Raw genomic sequence first — 25,510 nt, forward strand, 5'->3', positions numbered from 1 at the left:
ACGAATCGTCTTTTCTTCTTCAAGCGTTGCAGGGAAGTATAAAGGTTAACATCAGGAATGTGGACGTTTGTGCAGAACAGCTCAGCTCATTTTGACAAAAAGAAATCAAAAGATGGAGAAATCAAACTGGATAACATGTCTGTTGCAACAAGGAACGTGTAGTGACTTATTCATGTTGTTGAATCTAACTCATTTTCAGACTTCTTACGAACCAATTTCAAGGAGTCTTCTCAGGTGTGATGTATGCTAAAAGGTACTATGGATGTTCGCCGTTAACTGTGTGCCCTCAGTCAAAACTCTTCCAGCTCCGTGACAATCTGACATTGTGGGTGACGGGCTGGTGTAAGAGGAAAGAGCGTTTCTCCATCTTTAATCACTAGGCTGACGCTCCACTGAACTGAGGTGGACGAGGTCTGACTGGGGAACAAGGAGAACTGAGAGACGGGAAGGGGGTCAATTTAATTTGTATGCAGTCAGTCCTGAAAACTGAGGCTGAGAACAGACACACTTTGATTAAAGTTCCAAAAATGGGATTCATTTTTGCATGAAAACGCTTTCTGATGCAGCTTATATAATGAAGATGGAAGTGACCCTGAGACAAACTCTCACACCACTGGGACTGAGTCACTTTGCTGCCTTGACTGAAGCAGGCCTTCGTCTGAGGAAGGGCAGATTGGAAGTGTGAGAGAAGTCAGATCTCATATACACAGCCACATGTTGCACTGCATGAACACACAGGATGATTGGTTTCGATTAGGTGCAGAAATCAGGCCCTGGAGGCAGGATTAAGGAGGGAAGAGCCATTCCTTTTTCTTCCACTCTCTTGGCTCCTCTCTTGGGGGCCCTGACCCTTCCCTGAATGTTTTTTCAACTTGCGCTTCACCCCAGAGGAGCATGATCGACCAAGGCCAACTTTTCAGAAGCAGCCGCTACATTCTTGGATCGGGACCTCTGACGAACAGCCGCACAATGCTGCGAGATGAAGAGAGCTCTTTGTGCGAGGGGTCTTACAGTAGAGACCCTCGGCGGACTCATCGGGTGAGCGTCCAGTCTTCAAAGCCTGCCTTGATGAATGCTGGGAGAAGGTCACATTCTCTCTGCAAATTCAAAGCCAAGTAGTTTGTCCTACCAGGGTATACAGAAGATGGATGCAGGGGTGGGGGGTTGGTGACCTTTCAGTAGGGTTGGAGGAAGGTGCTCCATACTTGTAGCACTTGAAAGCAAAATTACAAGCCAGTGCTCGTGTCGTGTTTCTATTAACTAACTGTTGTGTTATCGAATATCACCGGCTGTGTGCCTGAAACACGTCTCAGTCGATGTTAAAGTCAATCTCAACCTTCAGGCCTGTTCTCTTGGAATACCAACGAGGCGCAGACATTATTATTCACGGTGACTGACAGAGAACAAACCCGAGCTCTTTCTAAAGGGGATCAACGTCATTGTTCCCCATCAACGACAATGATTCCCATTCACAGATTAATTTGTCACAGCTGTGCGGTTACCAATAAGCACAAAATGAATGGATTTATGACACTGGGACAATAACGGCAGCGCGATTAATTGAATAATTCCTCTGTTCCGTGTACACAGGCTCCTTCGCCGCGCTGTTCTCTCGCTCTCTCTGTCTTGCGCAGGTGTTATGATGCATTGCATCACTAGTGTACAGATGTTTGTGTTATTGTGTCCACCCTCTTTGTGTCTATTCAAATGTTTTGAGAGAGGATCATCAAGTTTATTCCAGGCACGAGTTGCTCAAAGCGTTCACTGTCTGGGATTTTTCACCTGAGTGTGTGTGTGTGTGTGTGTGTGTGTGTGTGTGTGTGTGTGTGTGTGTGTGTGTGTGAGAGGGAGGTTAGAACAGACATTTCTCTGATCTCTCACACAGGGCTAACTTCTCAGAGATGTTTTGCACAGCAGCAGATCTCACCCGTGTTATCCTCCACACAGCCACATTGTTCTACATTAACTGTGTCTTTACTTGTCAAAGTGAAACCCAGCTGCTGTTTCACAGAGGTGTTGACTTCACCTCAGCTGCTCTGGTGGAGGAGAGTGCCCCCTGGTGGCGAGTGGCGAGTATACCGCACACTGCAGCACTTACCCAGCAAGCATCTCAAAGACAAGGATGCCCAGAGCCCACCAGTCCACCGCTCGACCGTGACCTTTGCTTTGGATGACTTCAGGAGCCAGGTACTCGGGAGTGCCGCACAGAGTCCACGTCCTGGTCGCACAGAGAGGGACAGAAGATGTGGAAAAACATTTAAAAAACAGCCAAAGGTTAAATGTGTTATAGATAATGATGTGTGGGATGAGATCCTGCGGCTGAGGCTGTGAATCTGGACAAAATAGGACATTGTACTGATGGGAGGACACTTCTGCAGAAGTGGAAGAAACCATTGGAATCACTTGGGCTTCAATATAATATGGATTTACATGGATAAAAATTAGGTAAACATCTGTATTAGGGACAGAAGATATGAATCTCACACAATAGTTACTTAACCTCACATTTTTGTGCGTCTTTTTTTGTTTTCTGGACCAGTCTGGTGATGTAATGTTATGTGATGTTACGGTTTGTAAAATTGGAAAAATCTGAATAAAAACAAAAAAAAACAAATCTGGGTGTACTCACTGGATAAGGGTTGCAGCAATATGGGATTTTCACGGAGCCAAAAAATAGAAACAGAGGGGTTATTGTTGGTTGAATGTTTTGTCACTATAACTGAACCTCGAAACCAATTTTTTAATGCAAGTATGTGTAAAAAGTTTCCTCTCTGAAAACTTTTATACCGCAGTATACCTTAAAGTGGTATATCGCTGCAACACACATCCATGCTCTCTGCTCTCTTTTTCTTTAATAGAATCCAATGAACATTAAACAAGTTTCTTCTTCAATGATCTTGTAAGATTAATTAGTAATTAGTGACTTTTGGGACGCCTCAAGATGTTCCAACAGGGAGTCTAGCATACTTGATTTTTGTTGTTCACGATTTCTCCTGTCACAGCCGTCACTTTGACCAACGAAACACAGCGATCTGCTGCCGTGGACAACTGTGCGACAACAACACCCCAGGGTTTTTGATATTTCCTCTAGGGACGTTACATTACAACAGCACATATCGACTGTAATCATGGATGTGTCATCAACAGAGGGCACTGCACAACGCACAACAGAAGCGAATCACATTGACTACCTGTAAACTTCTGCTCTGTTATTGAAGATATTTAAAATACATGCATAAACCAACAATTAATAAACTGCAAGGTCTTTATTTCTGATGATTTCTCCCTTGACTTCTCCACTGTTGCTCCCTCCTATAGAATATACGGAATATAACCTACTGATCAGCCATCGTTTGCACTTCATAGATGGACCTGCACTTGTGTAGCGCCTTTCTAGTCATTCGACCACTCAAAGTGCTTCTTTTTACACTACAAGTCACATTCACCCATTCACACAGCTACTCAGTTTTTAACACACACTGTTGGAACAGCCATCGGGAGCAATTTGGGGTTCAGTATCTTGATCAAGGATGCTTCAACATGTAGGCTGGAGGAGCCGGGGATCGAAGTGCTGACCTTCCGATTGGTGGACGACCCGCTCTACCTCTTAGCCATGTCACAGAAGACCTTTTTTTGGTACCAGCTGAGAACCAGCTTTTTGGGTTCTGAATCAACTTAATTTGGGGTCGAGAATGCTCTGAACAGTTGAAAATTAGGTGCGGGAACTGAGGTGAAACCAGTTCCATGTTGGTGGAGACAACTTCGGACAAAGACAAGCAGGGCATTCTCTCATTTGAGAAACTGGAGTCATGAAATGTTTGGCATTTTTTAACGAAACATTACTTGTAAAACACTGTAAAACATTTGCTGACTAATGTTCTATCGACTAACCGTTTCAGCAGGCCAACATGTCATTTTCTTTTCTAGTTCAGTGATATGTCTTTTGCTCTTTTGTTTTTAAGATACTGACAGGAACAAGTCCAGTTATCTCAGAACGACTTGTTAGGACAGGTCATTTTTAGACATGCATCACTACTGTTAAAAGTAGGTTGTTCACATTAAGATGTAATGTTAGAACTTCCCTCCTACCTGAGTAAAAACACTGCACATTGTTAGTTACCGTCAGCGTGTTGAGTGGCCCTCAGTGTGTGACAGGTGAGAAGCGATAGCCTCTGATCATTACACACAGTGTGTAAACAGAGAGACTCCAGCTGCATGGGAAAGACAACACCCATGGGTAAAGTGATCTCCCGCCGCCACCTGACCCAGCTGTGTCATCCCTTATAGTACTATAAGGATATGTGTGGATACAGGAGTGATAGATGTGGAAGTGTCACTCAGGGTGGGCTGGAAGTGTAATAAGGGCGAGAGTCCAAATATAAGCTGTGGACTATGTGAAGCAGGAACAATAACAGGAAGTGTAAAGCAGATTATTTGCCTCTGGCTCTCCGTCGCGCTGGGTGACAGAGCAGCTGATTGACACTGTGTAACAAACACGCACAGTGTTCCCTGCGAAAGCCACTTGTCCTCTGATGAAGAGCACTTGGCCCGGCGCCAGCCTTTCATCGTCTGTCACCGATATCACCTGGGTAATGACCTCTTTCGGCCAGTTGCCATGGCGACGGTAATTTGTATGGAAATGATGTTGGTCCTGCCGGAGAATGGGGAGGCGAGTGATGTCGGGGGAATAAAGCGTCGGGGCTACGGAGGAGACGTGACCACGGTGGGAAAGGAGACGCGTGTTGTTGCTCTCCGGGGCGTCGTGTGTCATCGTGCGCGGCTTCGTGTTTAGATGGGGGTGTCCGCCAGCAGGGGACACTGTGGCAGCACGGGGAGGAGCGGGGAGGAGCGGGGCTGTGATGGCGCTCCATCACATCCTGAACATGGAAAAGTACAAAAGAGCTGGAGGCAATGAGGCAGTTGGCTTCCTATCCCAGGCAATTCTGCTGCCCTCCATTTATATAAGTGGGTCACTTGCACATCAGAGAGGTATCTAGTCCCCATCTGTTTTGCTCTCCCAGTCTGGGGGAAAATGTAATCTTACTCCATTATGTTTACATGTCAGCGGGGGTCAACGCAGTGCCGGGTGAAATGCTCGGGACAAACACTGCAGTAGTGAGGCTGCAGTGCAGATATAAAGCCGTCTCTTCTCCTCTACGGAGCATCTTTTCAATTCTGCCGAGGTCGCCAGGAGGCCTCACTCACTGTATATCTAATTCAGACTAAATGACATCGGTTGGGGGAAGTTTGTCCTTCAGTGGCGGTGCCGTGGGTGTTTTGGAATTGGGAGGATTCCCTCAAATTCCCTGAAGAAAATATGAGCTTTCACTGTGCACACACAGGACATGAGCAAGATGGCTTTTCCTCATCCCCCTGCAGCCGAACACTGTATCTCCCTACAGTAGGTGAATGTCGACTCGGGATGTTCCTGGTGACTAATTTCCCTGTCGATAATTTCCACCACATTCACACCACACGCACACACAAGCTAAATCTAAGTGTAGCTTCCTAAGCACCGCCTGAGAGGGAATGTACAGTACGAGCTCAGACATACAGTGAGGAGTGACAGCTGCTTTGTCATTCTCTTTCGACTGACAATCAATCAAGCATCAAACACCGCGAGCTGAGGGTGGAGTATCCCCGACTGTCATTCAGCAGCTGCCGCACACACTGCAGGGTGAAGTGAAGAAGAAGGGAACTATACCACAAAAACTCGACTAAGTTTCTGTTTCATGTGTGCGAAAGATGCCACTGTGAGCCACCCAAAGCGCACTGGTCTGATTATGTCACCCGGAACACAGTAGCTAACTAAAAGCTTTCGGTCAACCGTTGGCTCTTAGTTCATCCAGGTCATGGTAGTCATCAGTGCTATATTGTAGGCAACTGGACTTGCTTGAGTTTCTTGAAGATGTTTTGCCTCTCATCCAAGAAGCTTCTTCAGTTTTGACTGGTGCAGAGTGGCAGGCTTTAAACTCTGTGTAGGTGTGAACCCTTGCAGAGTCATTGAGGTCACATGTGAGTTGTTGACCCACCCGGCCATCTTGTGTGCTCTTAGGGTCAGATGGGTCCAGGTGAAAATGGGTGTGAAGTTGTCTGGGAAGGGATCGCAAGACTAGAGCCCATTTTAGATAGGAATTGTGCAAATTTGCAGGAAAGCCCAATCAGTCTTTTTTCAGCATTGGCAGTATAAAAACAAAATCGGGGAGTGCGGCAAAATGCCGCCTACCTACTTTTGTTTATACAGAATTCGCCTTTTTCGGGGCAATGGGGGGCGTGAGCAAGTAACAAAACGTGTAGCTCAGCGTGTGACGTAAACAGTGACGTGGGAGGGAAGCCACGGCTGGTCAGTCCTTCGCGATTCTCTTGTAAGTCGGCCCGTTCTTCTGACGGTTAATGGCCTCTTCGTTTGCGAGGGCAAGGAGGGCGCGCAATTCCTTGTCTCCCCAGTTGCTCATCTTTACAGTGTCTGTCAGGTTTGTGTTTCCCTCTTGCTACTAGCTGCTCGCTAATTCCTGCTATCAGCTGTTTCCTGTTTATCCACCACTAGCGGCTCGCACGTGTGGCGTCATCAACAGCCCCTCCCGTTGGGGAAGGCCGCCTCGGTCTGTTTAAACTAAAAGGGTTCCGCCAATATGTCTACCCAACGAGGCGGAAAATTGGGCACCACGGATCAACTCGCCAATCCGGCTCTGTGTGTCTAAACGCTCGCAGCTTGCCGGCAAAACGGCCCAACATTCGTGGAAAATCTGGCAGCGTAAAAGGGGCTTAAATGGTGCCGTCGGCCACTTCCTGTTTAACAATGGTCGTTCCAGCTTGACATAGATGGCTTCTTTCACACCTCTTTCAAACCATCTTTCTTTGGCCAAGATGTGAACCTTGCTGTCCTCGAAGGAGTGTTCCTTCTTCTTCAGATGATGTCCTTAGGGTGGACAAGCTTCTGCCTCAGGGTGTTACTGGGTCTGAAGTGCACAGGGATGTGGTGTTTGTTGAAGATCATCCTGAGTTTCTCAGATACTCCTGCGACATAAGGAATGATGATTCGTTTTTGTGTCTCTTCCTTTCCTCTTCCGTTCTGGGTGTTTTCAAGATGAACACACACCTCACATGCTCAGTGGTCTGGGTGGGTCGGGGGTGTGTTTTTGACAGGTAGAGAGCCATAAGAGAGAGCTAGAGAACCAAACACCAAAGCGAGCCTCATGCCGGGGGGCTTAAAAACTGACTGTGACAATTTATAACTAATGTTCAGGGTAGAGTAATTCTCTCCATCCAAAGTGGAACGAGTTGTAATTTTCCACAAAACTACCTGAAACTAAAACAGTAAAGCTGCATGTACAAAAGAAACGTCTGATATGAGGTGAATTCAAATGTGTGCAAGATCATTGATTGACATTGGTAGTAACAGGGTAAAGGTAGGTTTTAAAATACTTTCTTCCCTTTTTGCTGCATTCACTGTCAATTTGATTTGTTTCAGGTTTGTGGTTGCCAGAATGAATACTGATGTCGCTACTGTCACCTGTCAGAGAGCTTCTTAGCGAAGCCGAAGTCGGTCAGGCGGATGTGTCCTTCACTGTCCAGCAGGATGTTCTCGGGCTTCAGGTCACGGTACACGATTTCTTTGGAGTGGAGGTACTCGATGGCGCAGACGATCTCGGAGGTATAGAAGAGGCCAGTGGCGTTGCTGAAGCGCCCGCGGCTGCGCAGGTAGCTGAACAGCTCGCCACCTGCCACGTAATCCATCAGCATGTAGAGGAAGCGCTCGTCGTGGTGGGTCCAGAACCTTCGAAGTAAAAAGAACACAGGTCAAAAAACATGACAGTCTTTTAAATAAATGCTGAACACAGAGTAACGTCTTCCTCGGCCCACAACTGTCCTGTGCATCCATCGGAGGGCAGAAGTGTTAAAGTGTCCTCGGACGAGTTGAGGAAATCAGATAAAATAAGAGGCGTATCAGTCTCAGACTCTTTTATCCCCCAGTGTGGTTTGCAGCAGTGTGCTACAACTATTTCAGCTGGAAGGGCACTTCAGAGGAATAAAAACAAGAGAGCACTGTCACTGATGAAGATGGAGGAGGCTCCAGTGTTTTCCATAAGTGCTGGCTGCTGGCCACAAAGACGATTACTGGCTCTTTCCTCGGCTGCCATTTTATCTCCACACTTCCTTTGGCTTTTTCTGCTTTCTGAGGCTGCAGTTACCTCCGTCTGCAATCACCTTTGATTCCAGATATACAATACTGCAATAGATAAACATGATATTTCTATGCCATACTTCACTTTTCTAAGAAGAAAATGGTGTGTTGATTAGACATTCAAGTGATTAGGGGTTCTCATACATTTGCATAGCTCATAGGTATGCTATTCTTGAATATATGAGGATTTCTATCTAAAATTTTTCAAACATATTTGATGCTATTTTCATGAATACAGTGTTAAAATGATCCCTTTCTTGGGAATGTATATTTTGCCATGAGCAAAATTTGATTTTAAACACAGGACTGCAGATAATCAATCGTAAAACGGCATTTGATTCAAATTTTGAATGTTGCTGATCATTTTCTAATATTTTTTTGTACAGAAAGAATTCCTCTCAACTATTTATCTAAAGGAGATACACACCAGGTAAACATGGTAAAAATTTTAACTAATATTTTCTTTTTTTTTCTATAACAGGTTTTCTGAAATTGTAGGTTTAAACATGCAAATTTAACTTTTGACTTATGGATATCTCTCTCTCTCTCTCTCACTCCATTAATCACAAAATACTGTTAACAGCCATAATACCAATCCATTTTCACCATGTTTTTAGGAATAAAATGTTCTATACATCAGGCCATGAAGGATATATAAAATAGGATATAAAATCAGCTAGGATGCCATAAGTCAAAGTGTTCCACCATTACTTGTGGTGTCCCACAAGGGTCTATTTTGGGACCTAAATTATTTATATTATATATTAATGACATCTGTAAGGTTTATGACTTAATGGAGTTCTTTGAAATTGAAAATGTACAAATTCAAAAAGTGTATGAGATCAAGTCTTGTTTTTTTTTTGGATATATGCTTCATATTATGTTAAATTTGGAGTGTGTCTGTTATTTTTTTTTTGTAATGAAAGTACAGTAGGATAGTGTAAAAAAAGGGGCAGGACATGATAAGCTCTGCTTCCTCCTGTCCCCACTTTTTAATTTATTCTATTTTTATTGTATTTGAATGAACTATTTTGCTTTATTAATGCATTTATTGTATTGTTTTCATTCGAGAAAAATAAAGATCAAATTCAGATCAAAGATCAAAGTTACAGATAAAAGAGGAGCTTCTCAATAATACGGCCATTCATAACTAAGAGCCGTGGCTTGTTTACTACCGGCAGAATTAAAAGATCAATCTCAGATTTTACGAATTGATATAGAGTCATTCCAGTGAAGATCGATTTGAATCAGATGGATTTTTGTATTATATGTTGTATTATGTTTTGATTGGCTCCCTCGGTCAGGTCTCTCTTGTAAAAGAGATTTTCAGTCTCACTGGGTTAAATAAATTAAATAAAGGTAAAATGAATGAATAAAATAAGCTCCATGATAACCTTATCTTCTGCTGTGTTGATTCTATGAATAACAGAATGATACTGTAGTGCAGACATGTATTTATAATTTGAACCAATGTGTCAGGATGCAAAAGCAGACACAGAACTTTGACCTTTCTTTATCAGAAATGTTCACCCAGTGGGCCGTGAGCCCTGCCTCCGCCTCCACCCGCCGTGTTTGTGGCTAAGACCAGGGAGCAGACTCACAGTCGGATGAGGAAAGGGTGGTTGACCTCTGCCAGCACCTCCTTCTCGTTGTGGACATGCTGCTCTTGCTTCAGTCGGATCACGTCCGGGATCTTCATCTGCTTTAGGGCGTAGAAGGCCCTGCTCTTCTTGTCCTTGACCAGGAAGACTCGGCCAAAAGTCCCCGTGCCTGAGGTGGGGGGGAGACACGGGGGGAGGTGGGGGTTGAGGATTAACCAACATGACAGGAATTCACAGCACACAGGGGAACTAGACCATGATAAATAACCGCTTATCTAACACTCTCATGTATTGATTGTGTTTGGTGCTGTGTTGCACTACACTGATGTTCACACCTGTAATTGATCATAAATGCATGCAAGAAACATTCGGCAACGTCAAGCACGAAAGTGCGGACGTTCTTAGCTTTAAAGACTCAAAGTTCTTAGATTTCAGTCATTGGACAAACTGACGTGATGCTCTAAACACACACACACACATAAACAGACGTATATGGCTGTTACTACGATGAGTCTTTGAGATCACAGCGACCTTGACCTTTGACCATCGAATTCTAATCAGTTTATTCTTGAGTCCGAGTAGACGTTTGTGTCAAATTTGAGGAAGTTCCCTTGAAAGTGTTCTTGAGATTTCATTTTCACTAGATTGAGACACACAAGGTCATAGTGACCTTTATTTTGACCTTCTACTAACAAATTCAATCAGTTCAATCTTGAGTCTAAGTGGACATTTGTGCCAAATTTGAGAAAGCTCCCTTGAGATACTGCATTCACGAGAATAAGACAGATACAAGGTCACAGTGACCTTTGACCACCAAAATCTTCAAATTCAAAATTTTTAAAATGAATATCTTCATGTTTTGGATTGTTGCTTGGATTAGGGATGTTCCTGGCTACTAATTTCCATGTCGACTAAACGGAAATTTTAATTAAGACTAGTCGACCAGTCTAAAAAAGGGAAAACACTCAGAAAACAGTCACAATTTATTGTTAAGTATTTAAAACATGTCAGAAATTAAATGCTGCTTAAGTACGAGACAATTTGCACCGACGTCACCTTGGGCTCGAAAAATTGTGATGGCCGTTTTGTCACTATTTTGTTTGTTAAGCAAACTACTAATCAATTAACCAAAATTAATAAGTAGAATTGCTACCCCTGAACCTGTTTGTGTTTATAGACAGTCTCATCTCAAGACTTAAATCTGGACTGGTTATAGTGGGACAGAGAGACTGAATGAACTGGTCACAAACTCAGACAATGACGTTGAGAACAACACCCTGTCTTGTTCTTAGTGAGTCAGTGTGCAGATAAGGACGTCAACAACCGCAGCATTAGCACCACCGTGCGCTTGTGTTGTAATACTATTAGACATATTTGTTGTCATATTCTCATCTGATTTTTTTTTTATGCTCAAACATGGATATTGGCATCAGCCTTAAAACTCCAGCACGCGTCAGTGATGAAATGGTGACAGGCTGTTATTATCAGTCTAAACCATGCATGGAAGAGCACTGACTTGCAGTAAACTGTCTGCCTCCGGGGCACAACATGTAAGTTTACTTTCACTTCAGTCTCTCCCTCTGTCTTTGACAAGTTGTGTTGTCGGTTGCATGTCTTTTGTGTAAGTGTCAGTAATAGTCAGCGATGGCGAGGCAGTGGAGTGGGCAGTAACTGATGAAAATCCTGCAGGAGCAGGCGGAGTTGAGGCAGAATGACTCCACGTTCTGTGGCCTCGTATTGCCCTGGGTGCTGTGCTGCTGCTGCTGCTGTTGTTGTTTTCTCCCTAAAAACCAGGAGAGGCATTTGGCATTTTATTCCCGCCGTGCTGATGAGCAGTGAGGGAGACAATAAATGGCTGATGACAATATGTGATACAACAGCCACTCTGAGTCAGACACGAAACTGCTGCAACTTCCAGACGAAATGCTGGGTAGTGCTGTCTCGTTCCTCTGCTCCACCAACAGTGAACCTTTGTCTCCCACCTATTGGGGTTGCCATGGCAACAAAAACACAGGAGCACACCGCTACTGTCAGGTGAAACCTCGTATCACCACTTTGTCAAACTTTTTAAGGGATAAAGAAAAACAATCAGGATATTCTGATGGTTACATTTCAGACTTCTTCAGATCTCCTATATGGATATATTGTAAAAAGCCCCGGCTCAAACTTGGAACCCTCTTGTCCAGAGATGATGTGAATTATGTAAAATATTTGGGTCCAAACAATATACAAAAAAAACCACAACTACAACCCCATCCAAGGGATAACAGCGGTGGCACATCAGTTTCCTCTGATCAACAGATGAAAATGACCTAAAGTTGGAGTTCCCCAACAAGAATGCACAAGTAAAAGAAGCCATGAGATAGGATGAACTGTCAACTCCACTGCCTCTGCATAACAATTGGTTAAACATTTCACCTTCACTGCACAAGGCCTGCATTGTTCGAGTGAACACACACATACCGGGGAGAGGAAAACAAAATGACGCCTGAGTGATGTCAGAAATCAAAGGGCTGCTTCAGAGTTGTCATCAGAAACCAAGCAGGGCCAAAGAACGCATTCACACTGGCACTATTTGGTCCACTTTAAACAAACCCCGGTCCGCTTCCACGGATAGTTCGGTCCGTTTGGAGTGGTGTGAACGCTCAATCGAACCAAACAAGTGAAGCCTGGTCTGCTTGAAAACTGAGGCCAATCGATGAGCCGGGTTTTCTTGTTCCTCAAGCTTTTTGTCTTCCTGGTCTGTGGTCGTTTTGGGCAATACCGCCCCCAAACGAGCAGCTGTTGTAACTGCGTGACTTTGTCCAGGCGGTTTGGTCCACTTTAAAAAAGTGCTGTGTGAAAGTGAACCGGACCAAATGAAGGTGTCCCCCGGACTATCCTGGTGTGAATGTGCCCTTGAACGCAACCAAGAAACGGCCGGTTGATTTCAGAGAGTAACGTACTGTAACTGATATTTACCACCCTAGAAACTGGGTCATCCCTGACTCAACTTCCACCTGCTCTGTTTCTGGGGCACGCAATTCTATGAGTCACAGCCTCACATGAAAAAGATCGACAACTCCCAAAACATCATGTTAAGGACAGGGATACTGCTGACAAATTCATGTGCTCCGACTAAACTGCTGTTGGTACCTTGGAGTGATATTCTCTGGGCCATACCGGTGACCGCAGCATGTGGCAGTAGCAAATAAATCTGGTGGCACTAGAGAGTTTCCTCATGATTTCAATGACAATTAAACAACAGCCTGCAGATAAAAAGCTTTAGTTGATTTGTTTTAGGCAGCAAATCCTTCTCATCAGACAAAATGGCAAATGGCAAATTGGATTTCTGCACGGGGCTCATAAGCTTGAAGCTCGCTCCCAACAGCACAGGATGAATGCCCTTCGCTGCTGCACACCTCCCTGACAGGCATTAAGCCCGGGCTTTGTTGCTCGCATGTAGCTTAATGCATATTATTGAGCTCGATGTCTTTCATAAATACGCAGCATGAGATGATAAATCACAATGTATGTTCAATCTGCCTGCAGAATCAAACTATTACTATTAATGAAAAGGGTTTACGGGTGCGGTGTCATCACTCTGTGGTGTTTGCTATCAATTCATTCCCCATCTGGCCCTTTATGATCAGTCTGCACTGCCGTTACACTGTCAACTGTAAAACACAGCAGTGTGGCTGATGCAGGAGACTAAAGACTGCAGAAATGGGTCTGTGTTTTCATGCAGGGAAGTCATTTGGTTTGATTTATTATGGACTGATTTACTGTTTACTGCACCTGACTGACAAAAAATCATGTAACTGAGAGCAGCTCAGGTGCAAGAAGGGTTACAGTCATGTCAAGTTTGCATTTCCTGTCAATAAATTGACAAAGAGCATGGGCAAAGAGCATTTTTTTCAACTAGCTTTGGAGGTCTCAGTCAGTGGCATTTGGCAGGAAGTTCATCAAAACAAAGATGGAGGCACTGGAGAAAGAAATCAGAAATGTGCCGTCGATCTGAAAATCAAACGTCTGCACTTATTTGGGATTCTTCAACACGGAAGGAAAGAAGGACTTGGATATGACACATACAATTTGTAAGCAGTGTCATGTGAGAATAAAATACTATGGGAATACTACGAACATGAGGGCTCACCTCATATTCCACCATCTAGAGACAGGGTTAGCCGCTGACGGCCAAACTAACAATCAACCAACACTGGACACACTGAGCTCGACAAAACCACCATCCAAATGTGAGAGAGCCAAGAAAGTAACGCAGTCCATCGTCTACTTCCTGTGCAAAGATCTGCACCCATACAGCTTTGTTGGAAACGAAGGCTTTTGTTACAGCTAAAAACAGTGGTCCCCAGGTATGCGACACCGTCCAAATGTTTTTTCACAGACGCAGCCGTACTCAAGCTCTACATATCATACATCTCTACATGAAGTTAAGGGATCTTTGAGTACAGCAGGAAGGGTGGCGTTAACTTGTGACACCTGGACTTCAAGGGCACATCAACTAGAGCAGAACAGGAAAGTCACACTAGAGCAAACACTGCTGGCCTGATATCTGATGTTAGCATCGAATTGTTTTTGGTATTCTATTGACTAAAGTATTGATGATTAAGGACGTGGTCTTGTCTTGCGTGCAAGGCTTTCTCTTAGGACAAATGACTCTTATTCTTGTAATGAGGAGTCATAAATGGGAGTTCCCTGGGTAACTTTATGTGCAATTCCATGATGAAGGTGTGACTCAAACATTTATCATTTGGACAAGTCAAACAGCCATGATTAACACCCTGTAGGGCAGGTTGTAGCCTGAACATCGATGAACTTTGGTATGTGAACTAGCCAGTGTATACACCTCTGACTTCTGAACATAACTTTAGCCTGTTTCTCAACAGTCATTATCGTTCAGGCTAATAACTAACCCATCAAGCTTTGACAGTAAATCTATGGATTGATTATACAAATTGTGGCGGGCCAACCCGAGCCAGCTTTGTACAAACAAAGTGTACAGAAAAGAGGAAAAGATAAGAGGATAAAGTAGGTCAGCCATGACTGGATGACATATTGATAAAGTGCTGATATCCTGATATGAGACTATCAGCTCAGATTTTTGCTAATGCAGCAGGGGTAGACGATGTGAAATCTGTATCATAAGCAGCTCTCACATTATCTCAATATCACCAAGCACAAAACATGATGTGTGAGTTCATCAGAGTATGACCCAGTTTCAGATCCTGTTTTTGACTTGACTGTTGACAAACTGGTTGGTTGAATGTCTCGTCATGTGTCACTGGTTGTTATAGTTTTTAGGATTCACACACTGTTGCCAAAAACTTTGATAAGAGTAGATTTAGGTCAGTAAGCAAGTCACAAAATACTCATGTACAAGGCTGGGAGTTATTAGAGCAGTGCAACACCAGAGTTTTTATACTGATGCCAAACTGACGCATGAATATTTTCCATTTGATAGAATATTCCAAACACTTTTGGGAGATTTCTACTGTGAGAGGTCTCCTCCTCTCCAAAACAAACAGACCTGGTGAAAACCAGTAAAAACACAGAATAAAGCAGTTTCACGTTTAAAATCTGTGTTTTTCCGACACCGCCTGTCGCAGAGGGGCTGCTAGCTACGCGGCCGATGCTAATTGGCGAGATGGGAATACATGAATGGCGTTATTTAGAGCAACACAACGAATCTCTAACACTAAAATACTGTATTGGTGTAAAACAGTTTGGTACAGTAGATCACAATTTTGACCTCCCCTAAGTTTCTATTGCTCATTACACATAATTTTCATATAAGAGCATATTTTAAGACATCTGTAGCCCGGAGAATAAAAAAGTTCTAATGTTAATTGCATTGAAGACGGTATTTTAAATCATCTTTAAAGTGCTTAAATAAGACATCGCATTATCAATTGTGCTTGTCTGCTTTAACTGTTTAAAGTAATGCCTGGTTCACACACGTCGTACGGTGTCGGCTCGGATCGTGAACGACAATGAGTGTCGTATGCGATAATCCATCGTTTCATCTCGTGTAGCGTGTCATAGTAGACGACAACCGACGCCACGTCTGGGACGCCTCACGACGTTCCAACATAAAGTCTTCCGTGATTGATTTTCTTTTTGTCGTTTATGACTTCTCCCGTCACAGCCGTCACTTTGACCTTTAGGAACACAGAGCGATCTGCTGCCGTAGACAACTGTATGACAACAACACACGGTTTTTGATATTTCCTGTAGGGATGTTACCACACAGAGTAAAAGGGGGAAATGATGGTGTGAAACAGCAGAGGCACTTTGTCAACCAGCTGAGTACTGCCATTAGCATCAAGCTAGCAACAATGTTACCTCTTCATAATGGAGACATGAAGTAAGAAAATTTAAAAATAGTGGCTTTTACTTCCCACAACTGCAGAGGGTTATATTTTACTTTTAATCCACTCCTGTTTGCAACATTTCAAACGAAACACTTCCTGTATCTGTATAAAATTAACAGCCCATTATAACTTTGGTTGAGAGAATCCCTTCATTTTCTAAAAAGGCTTTTATTGTGAAACATTGCCTAATGTGACATATACCCCTTTACACCATGCATTTACGTGTGGTTTCTGTGATCGGATTGCAATCGAATTGACCACATGACAGTACAGACACTCGAAACGCATTGAGGATGGATTGTTATCCGTTCTGCCAAACCACTTCTGAAGGTGGTCAGTGCAAGTGTAAATGCAAATATGCGTCTCCAATCCACATGCAACAACTCCGTGGGCGAAAATACGTACGCACGGTGCGCCAGCTGGACACAGGAAGAAGGAAGAGGACAACAACAATAAGCCTCACCGGGCAGCAACTGCCAAGAAAAAGACAGCCGAGGATGGAGTCACGGTGAGACAAAAGTGTCCATACCAATAACGCGCCTTCACGGGCGGCTAACATCTTGTTGTTGTTATTGCGGCGCACAGGATATGACGTTGTAGTCTGCTGCTGGAAATGTTTGCAGAAGAAGAAGAAGAGGAGGATGTGACGTCAGCAGAACGGAGCGTGACCGGAAAGCAAACGGATCTGGATGTGGACACCAGAGACGCATATTAATACCAGGTATAAATGTAGCTATATGGTCAAGCCCTGTCCGATTGCAAAAAACGCATGTTGATTCCAGGTGTAAACGGGGCCGTAGTGTCAGAACGAACAGAAGTGTTGTGCAGTGTGAACCAGGCATTACTGTGAATCCAAATAATCACAGAAATATGCTGGGTTTCATTTTTACAGTAACAGGCTGTGAAAAAACAGTATGGATACTGTAAAATTACGGTATATTCCTGGTGTCTGTGTTGCCAGTGTTTTACTGTATGACGAAATATACTGTATCTGTTTTACAGTAAAAGGTTGTAAAGTCATTTTACAGTATAAATACTGTAAAATTACAGTGTATTGCTGGTGTCTGCGTTGCCAGTGTTTTGCTGTATATATATGACGAAATATACTGTATCTCTGTTTTACAGTAATAGGTTGTAAAGTCATTTTACAATATGAATATTGTAAAATTACAGTGTATTGCTGGTGTCTGTGTTGCCAGTTTTATTTTAATGTATATATATAGAAATACAAATATATACAGTATCTCTGTTTTACAGTAAAAGGTTGTAAAGTCATTTTACAGTTAGAATACTGTAAAATTACAGTGTATTGCTTGTGTCTGTGTCGCCAGTGTTTTACATATGTCGAAATATACAGTATCTCTGTTTTACAGTAATTAGGGCTGCCACGATTAGTCGACTAATCGATGACTAATCGACTATTAAAATAATCGGTGACTATTTTAGTAGTCGACTAATTGGTTTGAGTCATTTTTCATAGAAAAGTACTATAAAAGTACCCCAAAATACTCTTACTGCAGCTTTTTACGTTCAGATATTGGCAGCTTTACACACTCTCCTGTGACAGTGAACTAAAACCCTTTGGCGTGAGTACGAAACAAGACATTAGATGACACAATTTTGGGGTTTGGGCGAGACAGACCGACATTTTTCAACATTTTAACACATTTTTCGATGAAATGATTAGTCGACTAATCGAAGAAATAATCCACAGATTAGTCGACAATGAAAATAATCGCCCAGTAATACAGTAATAGGTTGTAAAGTCACTTTACAGTAGGACACTGTTAGAATACTGTGAAATTACAGTGTATTGCTGGTGTCTGTGTTGCCAGTGTTTATAGAAATACAGATACTTTATGTCTGTTTTACAGTAACAGGTTGTAAAGTAATTTTTACAGTATGAATACTGTAAAATTACAGTGTATTGCTGCCAGATCTTTACTGTGATTTTACAGTGAAATTACGGTTTCAACACTCATTGCTGCAGTAACTACTGCCTATCCTGGAGTTTAGGAAGTGTGTGTTACACTGTGGCCACTTCAACAACAGTCCAGCACAGGGCATCAGTGTGTGTGTGTGTGTGTGTGTGTGTGTGTGTGTGTGTGTGAGACATGTCCTTGCATCTCACCAACTGTGGCAATGGTCTCCAGGTCATCAAGGCAATATATCCGGTTATTTGGTGATGCTTCTCCACCTGAACAGCTAGCGTTGCTTCTGCTTTCCTTCAGGGAGTTGGTCTCAGTGTTGACTGGAACCTTTGCTTTGGAGGACGCCATTTTTAAATTTCGGAACGAGCTGATTATTTGGGTTTGTAACAATCCAACGGGACGCATGCAGAGTTCATATCATACATCTCTGACCGCAGGGAGTTCAAGTTGGTCCATCTTCTTTGTCTGACGAGCCGTGGCAGCACCGCTTGTTCTCGGTTACAGTCGCCTTCTGGATGAGCAGCCGACGTTTATGTTGTGTTGACTAGTTGAGTGGATTGACAGACAATAGGAGGTGAAGCCGCCGACACGATGAGACAAAGAAGCAGGTGACAGGTGCACTGCGTTGGCAAGTAGCGTTAGCGACTTTGGTTAGCAGCTAACAGTCCATGGTGAGCTAAACGGGAGATGCACCGCAGCACCGGGGAGCTGAAGGAGAAGCCCCGGGATAGAGTGTGTTAGTCCGGGATGAAAGCAGGATGTACAGCGGTGCTAACTCGATGAAGACTCTGCCTTTTCTGCCTCAACTTTACTGCTTATCTCCATTATTTACTCCGCTTCAGCAGCAGACCTCACCCAGCGGCAGCTCTTCCCTGTCCACATCAACCAGGAAGGGATACGGTGTCGGTGTCCGGATCATTTCCGGTCGCGACTTTCAAAATAAAAAGCTACTTTCCAGAGTGGCGACGTTCACGACACTAAGCAAAGCCCCCGAGAGAATGTCGTTGTTTTTCTAGAGTCAAATACCTATAATACTCAATAACATTGCTCTCACAAAGTAACGGAACACCTATTTTAATGTAAGTTACACATACATTTTGTGCTTAACCACACAACTTCCGGTATTCCTCACCTGACTGCGTGTAACTTGACACGGCTGACAGACAGCGACCGCGTGTTGACAAAATGCAGCCAATGAAAACGAAGCTGTGCTGGGACACCAGCCAATCATATGTGAGGAAGGGTGTGGTGATAGAGATAAGTGTGATTAACTCAACCATCCCGGGTGCAAAAATACATGTAAATACATTTTTAAAAAACAACAGAAATCAGTGTTTTTATTTTGAATATAGCTGGATTAAAAGTTATGTTACTTCCAAAAGGTGATGTCATATGTGTTTAAGTCAAACAACCTGATCAGTGTATCTTCACAGTTATTAAGCCCCCCAAAAGTGCTGTTGCATGCAGTATGCACACATCAGGACATACTGCTGTCTTAAAATATTAGACCCTGAACTTTGACCCCTATTGGTTTTATATGCATTACTTCTGCTGTCGTTACGTTGGTGCAGTATAAAAACAAAATCAGGGAGTGCAGCAAAATGCGGCCTACCTACTTTTGTTTATACAGAATGTGCCTTTTTCGGGGCAATGGGGGGCGTGAGCAAGTAACAAAACGTGTAGCTCAGCGTGTGACGTAAACAGTGGCGTGGGAGGGAAGCCACGGCTTGTCAGTCCTTCGGCGATTCTCTCGTTAGTCGGCCCGTTCTTCACCGTCCCCGTCATCTGACGGTTAATGGCCTCTTCGTTTGCGAGGGCAAGGAGGGCGCGCAATTCCTTGTCTCCCCAGTTGCTCATCTTTACAGTGTCTGTCAGGTTTGCGTTTCCCTCTTGCTACTAGCTGCTCGCTAATTCCTGCTATCAGCTGTTTCAGTGGGTCGCACATGCACAGGGCTGCCCCTGACCAAATTGGGGCCCTAAGCGAAATTTTATTTGGAGGCCCCCATCCCAAATGTATCATAGGTACAAAATGACCGTACCACAACTCGCCATTTAACTTGACAACCTTCACTGGCAATAACAAATGTACTGTAGATACAGTAGTTTGGCTGTATGAGTCAAATAAAATAAAAAATTCAAACTGAAATAAATAAATAAACAAATCTGAGTCACAAATAGCCATCAATTACTCATCAAAAGAAAGTAACTTCCACCACCTCAACCCCCCACCCTTGATTAAACACTGAAAATAAAATAAAAGAGGGAGACAGGTTTTTCCTATTTAATCTCATTTTGTTATATTTCTCCCTCTCCCCTCTCTGGAGGCGTCCGATCTCCCTCAGCCCTCCGCCTCTCCCATCTTAATTAAACACTGAAAACAGAAATAAAATACAGAGACATTCTTTTCTATTTTCATCTTATTTAGCTATATTTCTCCCTCTCCCCTCTCTGGGAGCATCCGACCTCCCGGCCCCGTACATACCCCCGAGGCTCGGGTCTCCCCCTCCGTGGAGCCCGCCCACCCTCCCAACCCCGCACATACTCCTGAGGCTCTTTTGGACGACATGTCGACAGCTCTTCACCTGCTGCAGCTCTGCAAGTGCCTGCCAGCGCACCCCTCTTATTGTTCAGATGTCGAGTGCTGTCAATCATTGCAGCGAGGCATGGGCGGTCAGGTCTCTTCTCTCCTTCCTCGAGCTGATTCTATGCGCACCTCACGGTAGCGCATGTGCGCATCCATTGCGCATATGCGCAAATGCGTCCCCTCGCGCAAAATGTGGCCACCCATTGAAGATGAGGCCCTACGCACAGCGCGTGTTCTGCGTTTAGGGAGTGGCGGCCCTGCACATGCAGCGTCATCAACAGCTCCTCCCACAAGTCATCAACAGCCCCTCCCACAAGTCATCAACAGCTCCTCCCACAAGTCATCAACAGCCCCTCCCGTTGCGGAAGGCCGCCTCGGTCTGTTTAAACTAAAAGGGTTCCACCAATATGTCTACCCTACAAGGCGGAAAATTGGGCACCTCGGATCAACTCGCCAATCCAGCTCTGTGTGTCTAAACGCTTGCAGCTTGCCAGCAAAACGGCCCAACATTCGTGGAAAATCTGGCAGTGTAAAAGGGGCTATACGTTGTCTTGGGCAGGTGAGTGCTGTCCATGCAACCTGCAGGCTTTACTGTAAATCTAAATAATCAGAAATATGCTGCGTTTAAGTTTGACAGTAATAGATCGTGAAAACACATACTATACTGTAAAATTACAGTATATTGTTGGTGTTTGTGTTGCCAGTGTTTTACTGTATATATATTTGACGAAATATACTGTATCTCTGTTTTACAGTAAAAGGTTGTAAAGCCATTTTACAGTACAAATACTGTAAAATTACAGCTGTCTTCATACGTCATGTTGTCACATCAACTAACTAATCAACACGGACACATTGGTAATTAAACGACGCCTGAATTTAATGATTTCAATCCAACATTATTTTGCTGACACCCAAATGGGTGCAAGTCTCCTTTAAATAGCTTCTAGCTGTGTGGGCTGTATCTGGATACAGGGTTCAAGGTGTCACAGGGGTAAAAGAGGAAACTCAAGACATGAGCGCCACTAACACAGACTTAAAATACTCCACACTGAGTCAGCTGCCCTCAGTGTTCTGCTCACTTCGCAGTCATACTTAGCAGAAGAGAAGTGAAGTTGGACACTGTGACTACTTTGGGTCTTATTCATTTGAATATGTCTTGAGGTGTAGCAGCTCTGCTTGCTTTGAAGTCCTGTCTGTCCTACAAATTTGTATTTGGCACTGACATAACTCTGCTTCAGCATGGCATTTATCCTCCTCTGGACTATATAAATCAGCACAATTTTGCATATCAGAGCTATTTAAAAGGCAGAGAATGTGTAATACGAGCACATTAATTTTAATCAAACATAATTTCAATTTCCTTATTTGCACATTCTGTGATTCCATAGTTTTAAAGTTTTCGGACCACATTAGCAATGCAAAGCAGAGCGGCTGCTACTATTAGTATTCAAGCTGCGGCCTGAGGTTTTTTTTTTTTTTTTTTCAGACTGTCTGCTGCATGAATGGAATAAAGATGTGTTTGATTTAGACAGAGGTGGCCTAACATTTGCACTTGCGTCCTCAAGCTGTGAAACTATTTGGCACTCCACTATGATACCGCTGCTCCTCTGAAGCTGCCTGTCAAACACAGAGAAAGGCAGGGAGGCTTTAAATAGGATTTCGGCCTGAAAGATAAGGTTTTGTGGAGTGCTTCTGATTCACCTGATGTGATTGAATGACTTATCTTGATCAGTGAGACTTTAAGTAATTATGTTAACAAAGAATGTGTTTAATGATATCAGCTGACGGTGTGTTATCGTGGACTAAGTTTATTAAAATGACTTCAGTGATCAGGAGAACGAAGGGATTCAGACACTTCATTATGATATGACACTCCAAATTCCAAACTTTTTTGGAATATTAAATATCTGCTACCTCTCTATCCCTTCTTGTTTTTTGTTTTTGCATCAAATGGCCTCCTTGAGGATTCCTTTCATTTACTCTGTGCAAGTTCCTTCTGATCGTTTCCTGATCTGAATTTAAATCTACCTGAAACACTCTTGGAACTTAATAAAAGACAACGCAGACATTCTCAGATAATCACGTTAAGTCCCCAGAGGCTGCAATTTTTATTACATCCCACAATACATAAAAGATATATGAAATTTTCACTTTGGGGCTTTGCCAAAAATGGTATAAAAGATTAAATGTGTCCTACAGGAAGTGACTGAATCACATCTCTGCTTTTTGCAGATGATGTGGCTCTGTTGGCCTCCAGCATGCACTGGGGTGGTTTGCAGCCAAGTGTGAAGTGGTCGGGATGAGAGGCAGCACCTCCGATTCAAAGGTCATGGTTCTCTGCCGGAAAATGGTGGAGTCCCCCCCCTCAGTGTTGAGAGTGAGCTGCTGCCCCAAGCAAAGGAGTTGAAGTATCCTGGGGTCTTGTTCACGAGTGAGGGTAAATTGGAGCATGAGATGGATTGGTGGTTTGGAGTGAAGAGGGAGCTGAGCCAGAAGGCAAGGCTTTCAATTTACTGGTCCACCTCTCACCTGTGGTCATGAGCTCTGGGTAGTGACTGAAAGATTGAGATCATGGATACAAGCAGCTGAAATGAGCTCAATGGCGGTTTTAGGGGAGGGCCAGCAGGGGCCAGTGCCCCTGTAACTCGGATTCCGGCACCCCCTGTGGCCCCCCTGCCGAAGAGTCGGAGGGGCAACGTGGAACGCGGAACTAAATCATCTCAACCAGTTGCCAGTCGGACCACTTAAAGCGGCGCACCCACCGAAAACATCAGTAGAGAATTGTGTGGCTGTATTTAAGACAACTCTTAACCTGCACAGCAACACACAGCACCATTGAAGTAAGCTCTGAAAACTTTCTCGCTCTCATTTGGCTCATGGTAGTTGCATGTCACATCATGTTGATGTAGCCATGTGAAATACGATCCAGAGTTTTCATGGGTGTTTTATTGCGAAAATTGACCGGATACTCTCATCTTTTCTGCACCTGACTTCCTGTTTGACTCATCTGGTCTGTGCAAATTGACGTGCCGTCACGCGGCGTCCATCAGAAATAGACCCGGCGCGTGTTTTTAGCGGAGCGGAGCGCCGAGCCGCTTCTAGGCCACGGCTGGTGGATCTTACAGCTTACGTGGACTTGAATGGCCACTATTAGCTTCGGCACCCGCACCTCGGCCGGATTGCGCACACCCCGGATCCAGTGGGTTCCTGGGCGCCTCCTGCTGGAGGTGTTTCGGGCACGTCCCACTGGTAGGAGGCCCCGGGGCAGACCCAGAACACGCTGGAGGGTTTACATATCGCATCTGGCCTGGGAATGCCTCGGGATAAGTGGATGAAAATGGATGGATGAATTGAATCAGAAGACTAAAAAGGCACTATACAAGCTGCTCTGAGCAACTGCCATAGTATAAAGAGTAGATAAAGAGAGTCTGAGTGGGCTGGTGTATGGTAAAACAAATACAGGACTTTCACCCAGGAGACCTCTGTTTGCATTCCGTGTAAAACCAAAGCAAAGGAATATGTCGCACATCTATTTTCAAACAGGTGCATAGGAGAGGGATGTAAAGAACTGTTTGCCTGGTGAGGGTCTAGTCACCGAAACATTGCAGCAGCATTAAAATCATTATTTTTGCAAGTTAGACAGTGTGCGGAAGTCTTTTCTACAAGTTTTAATCTTCCCGTGTAAATCCAAAAGTCAACAGTGAGTTATTTTAAGATCGTAGTGTATGTCATGTATGTGACATGTGGAGGTAGTAACAGCACAGGATCCTAGTCTGTATAAAAGGGACAGTCAGAAGGATGGGACGGGTGTGACATTTTCAAGAAGTCTCATGTGTGTGTCCCACCACTGTGAGATTTAAAAAGTAGCAGTTAGCAGCTAACTCAGAGAAGAGGGACAGTGACCGAAAATGTCAGCAAACTGGGGAGACAGTGAAGTCTGGGAGTTCCTTACCCCCTGAGCAAAGGACGAGATCAGCCACCATATAACAGAGATGGTAAATGATTGTGTGACGATTATTGCCATGTTATTCCATTGTTATTGTTTGGAGAGCGCCGCCGATGTGGTTCGTGTTGACGAGTCGCTGGCCAAAAGTGGGTCACGGGTCGTTGTTGTTTGTAAACTGTAAAGGCGGCGTAAAGAAGGAAAGTCGACAAGCTGTGAGTGAGAATGTGTTGGTCATAAGGTTACTAAAATCATCGAAAATGATCTTGCAGTTTGGTCCAGCTTCTCGGGACTGATGCCTTTCACAGACATGACTGTGTGCACTGATATCTGAAGCATGCGCAGCAGTAGATTTAAATGTTAACATTGTGGCCATTAAAGTCACACTGTGCTCTTGACCAAAAAGTACTCCTCTAACATAAGTGATGTAGCGCACAAATGCGATTCCTCTCGGTGTGCTTCACTGTGCTGCCACCACCATTATCTGTCTCGTAAATGCTTCTCCCATCTGCTGAAGTCAGTCAGACTGTAATATGGTCAGCCAGCTATGTAATTTGCCTTTGCAGACTGACCTCCACACACATTTCCCACCTCATTTCGCATCTGACCCTCCTATTCTCAAAGTTTTCCTCCTGCTCTTGATGTTGCCTCCTGGCTGGTGTTTGAGCAGCTGCAGTGTTATCAGGATGATGACGGGGGCACTGACAAGTGAAGACCGTGTTGGTGGGGATGTGGGCTTAAGCTGCTTGATATTATAATGGTCTGCCTTCTCACAAATCTGCCCAGTGGTAATCATTCCTGCTGTTTTTTTAAAAAAGTATTCTCTTTGTCGATGTCCTTACATGACCTTTCGCTGTATTCAAAGAGGAATCAAAGACAGGAAGGGGATATA

The 25,510-nt window shown here is 44.0% G+C and overlaps 1 protein-coding gene across 1 annotated transcript in view; it reads right to left on the reverse strand.

Moving 5' to 3' along the window:
- The window catches only part of prkx (protein kinase X-linked), a 32,257-nt gene extending 13,282 nt beyond the window's left edge, over positions 1 to 18,975 (reverse strand). Inside the window, exons 1-4 of the mRNA XM_033616182.2 lie at positions 18,289 to 18,975; positions 9,787 to 9,955; positions 7,514 to 7,777; positions 2,099 to 2,218 (exon numbers count right to left, since the gene is read on the reverse strand). Of these exons, the coding sequence (XP_033472073.1) occupies positions 2,099 to 2,218; positions 7,514 to 7,777; positions 9,787 to 9,955; positions 18,289 to 18,493 (758 nt within the window). The 5' untranslated portion in view covers positions 18,494 to 18,975. The remainder of the gene's footprint in view (positions 1 to 2,098; positions 2,219 to 7,513; positions 7,778 to 9,786; positions 9,956 to 18,288) is intronic.
- Positions 18,976 to 25,510: the final 6,535 nt, after the last annotated feature.

This window comes from Epinephelus lanceolatus, chromosome 24 (assembly GCF_041903045.1).
Source record: "Epinephelus lanceolatus isolate andai-2023 chromosome 24, ASM4190304v1, whole genome shotgun sequence".
Classification (NCBI taxonomy): Eukaryota; Metazoa; Chordata; class Actinopteri; order Perciformes; family Serranidae; genus Epinephelus; species Epinephelus lanceolatus.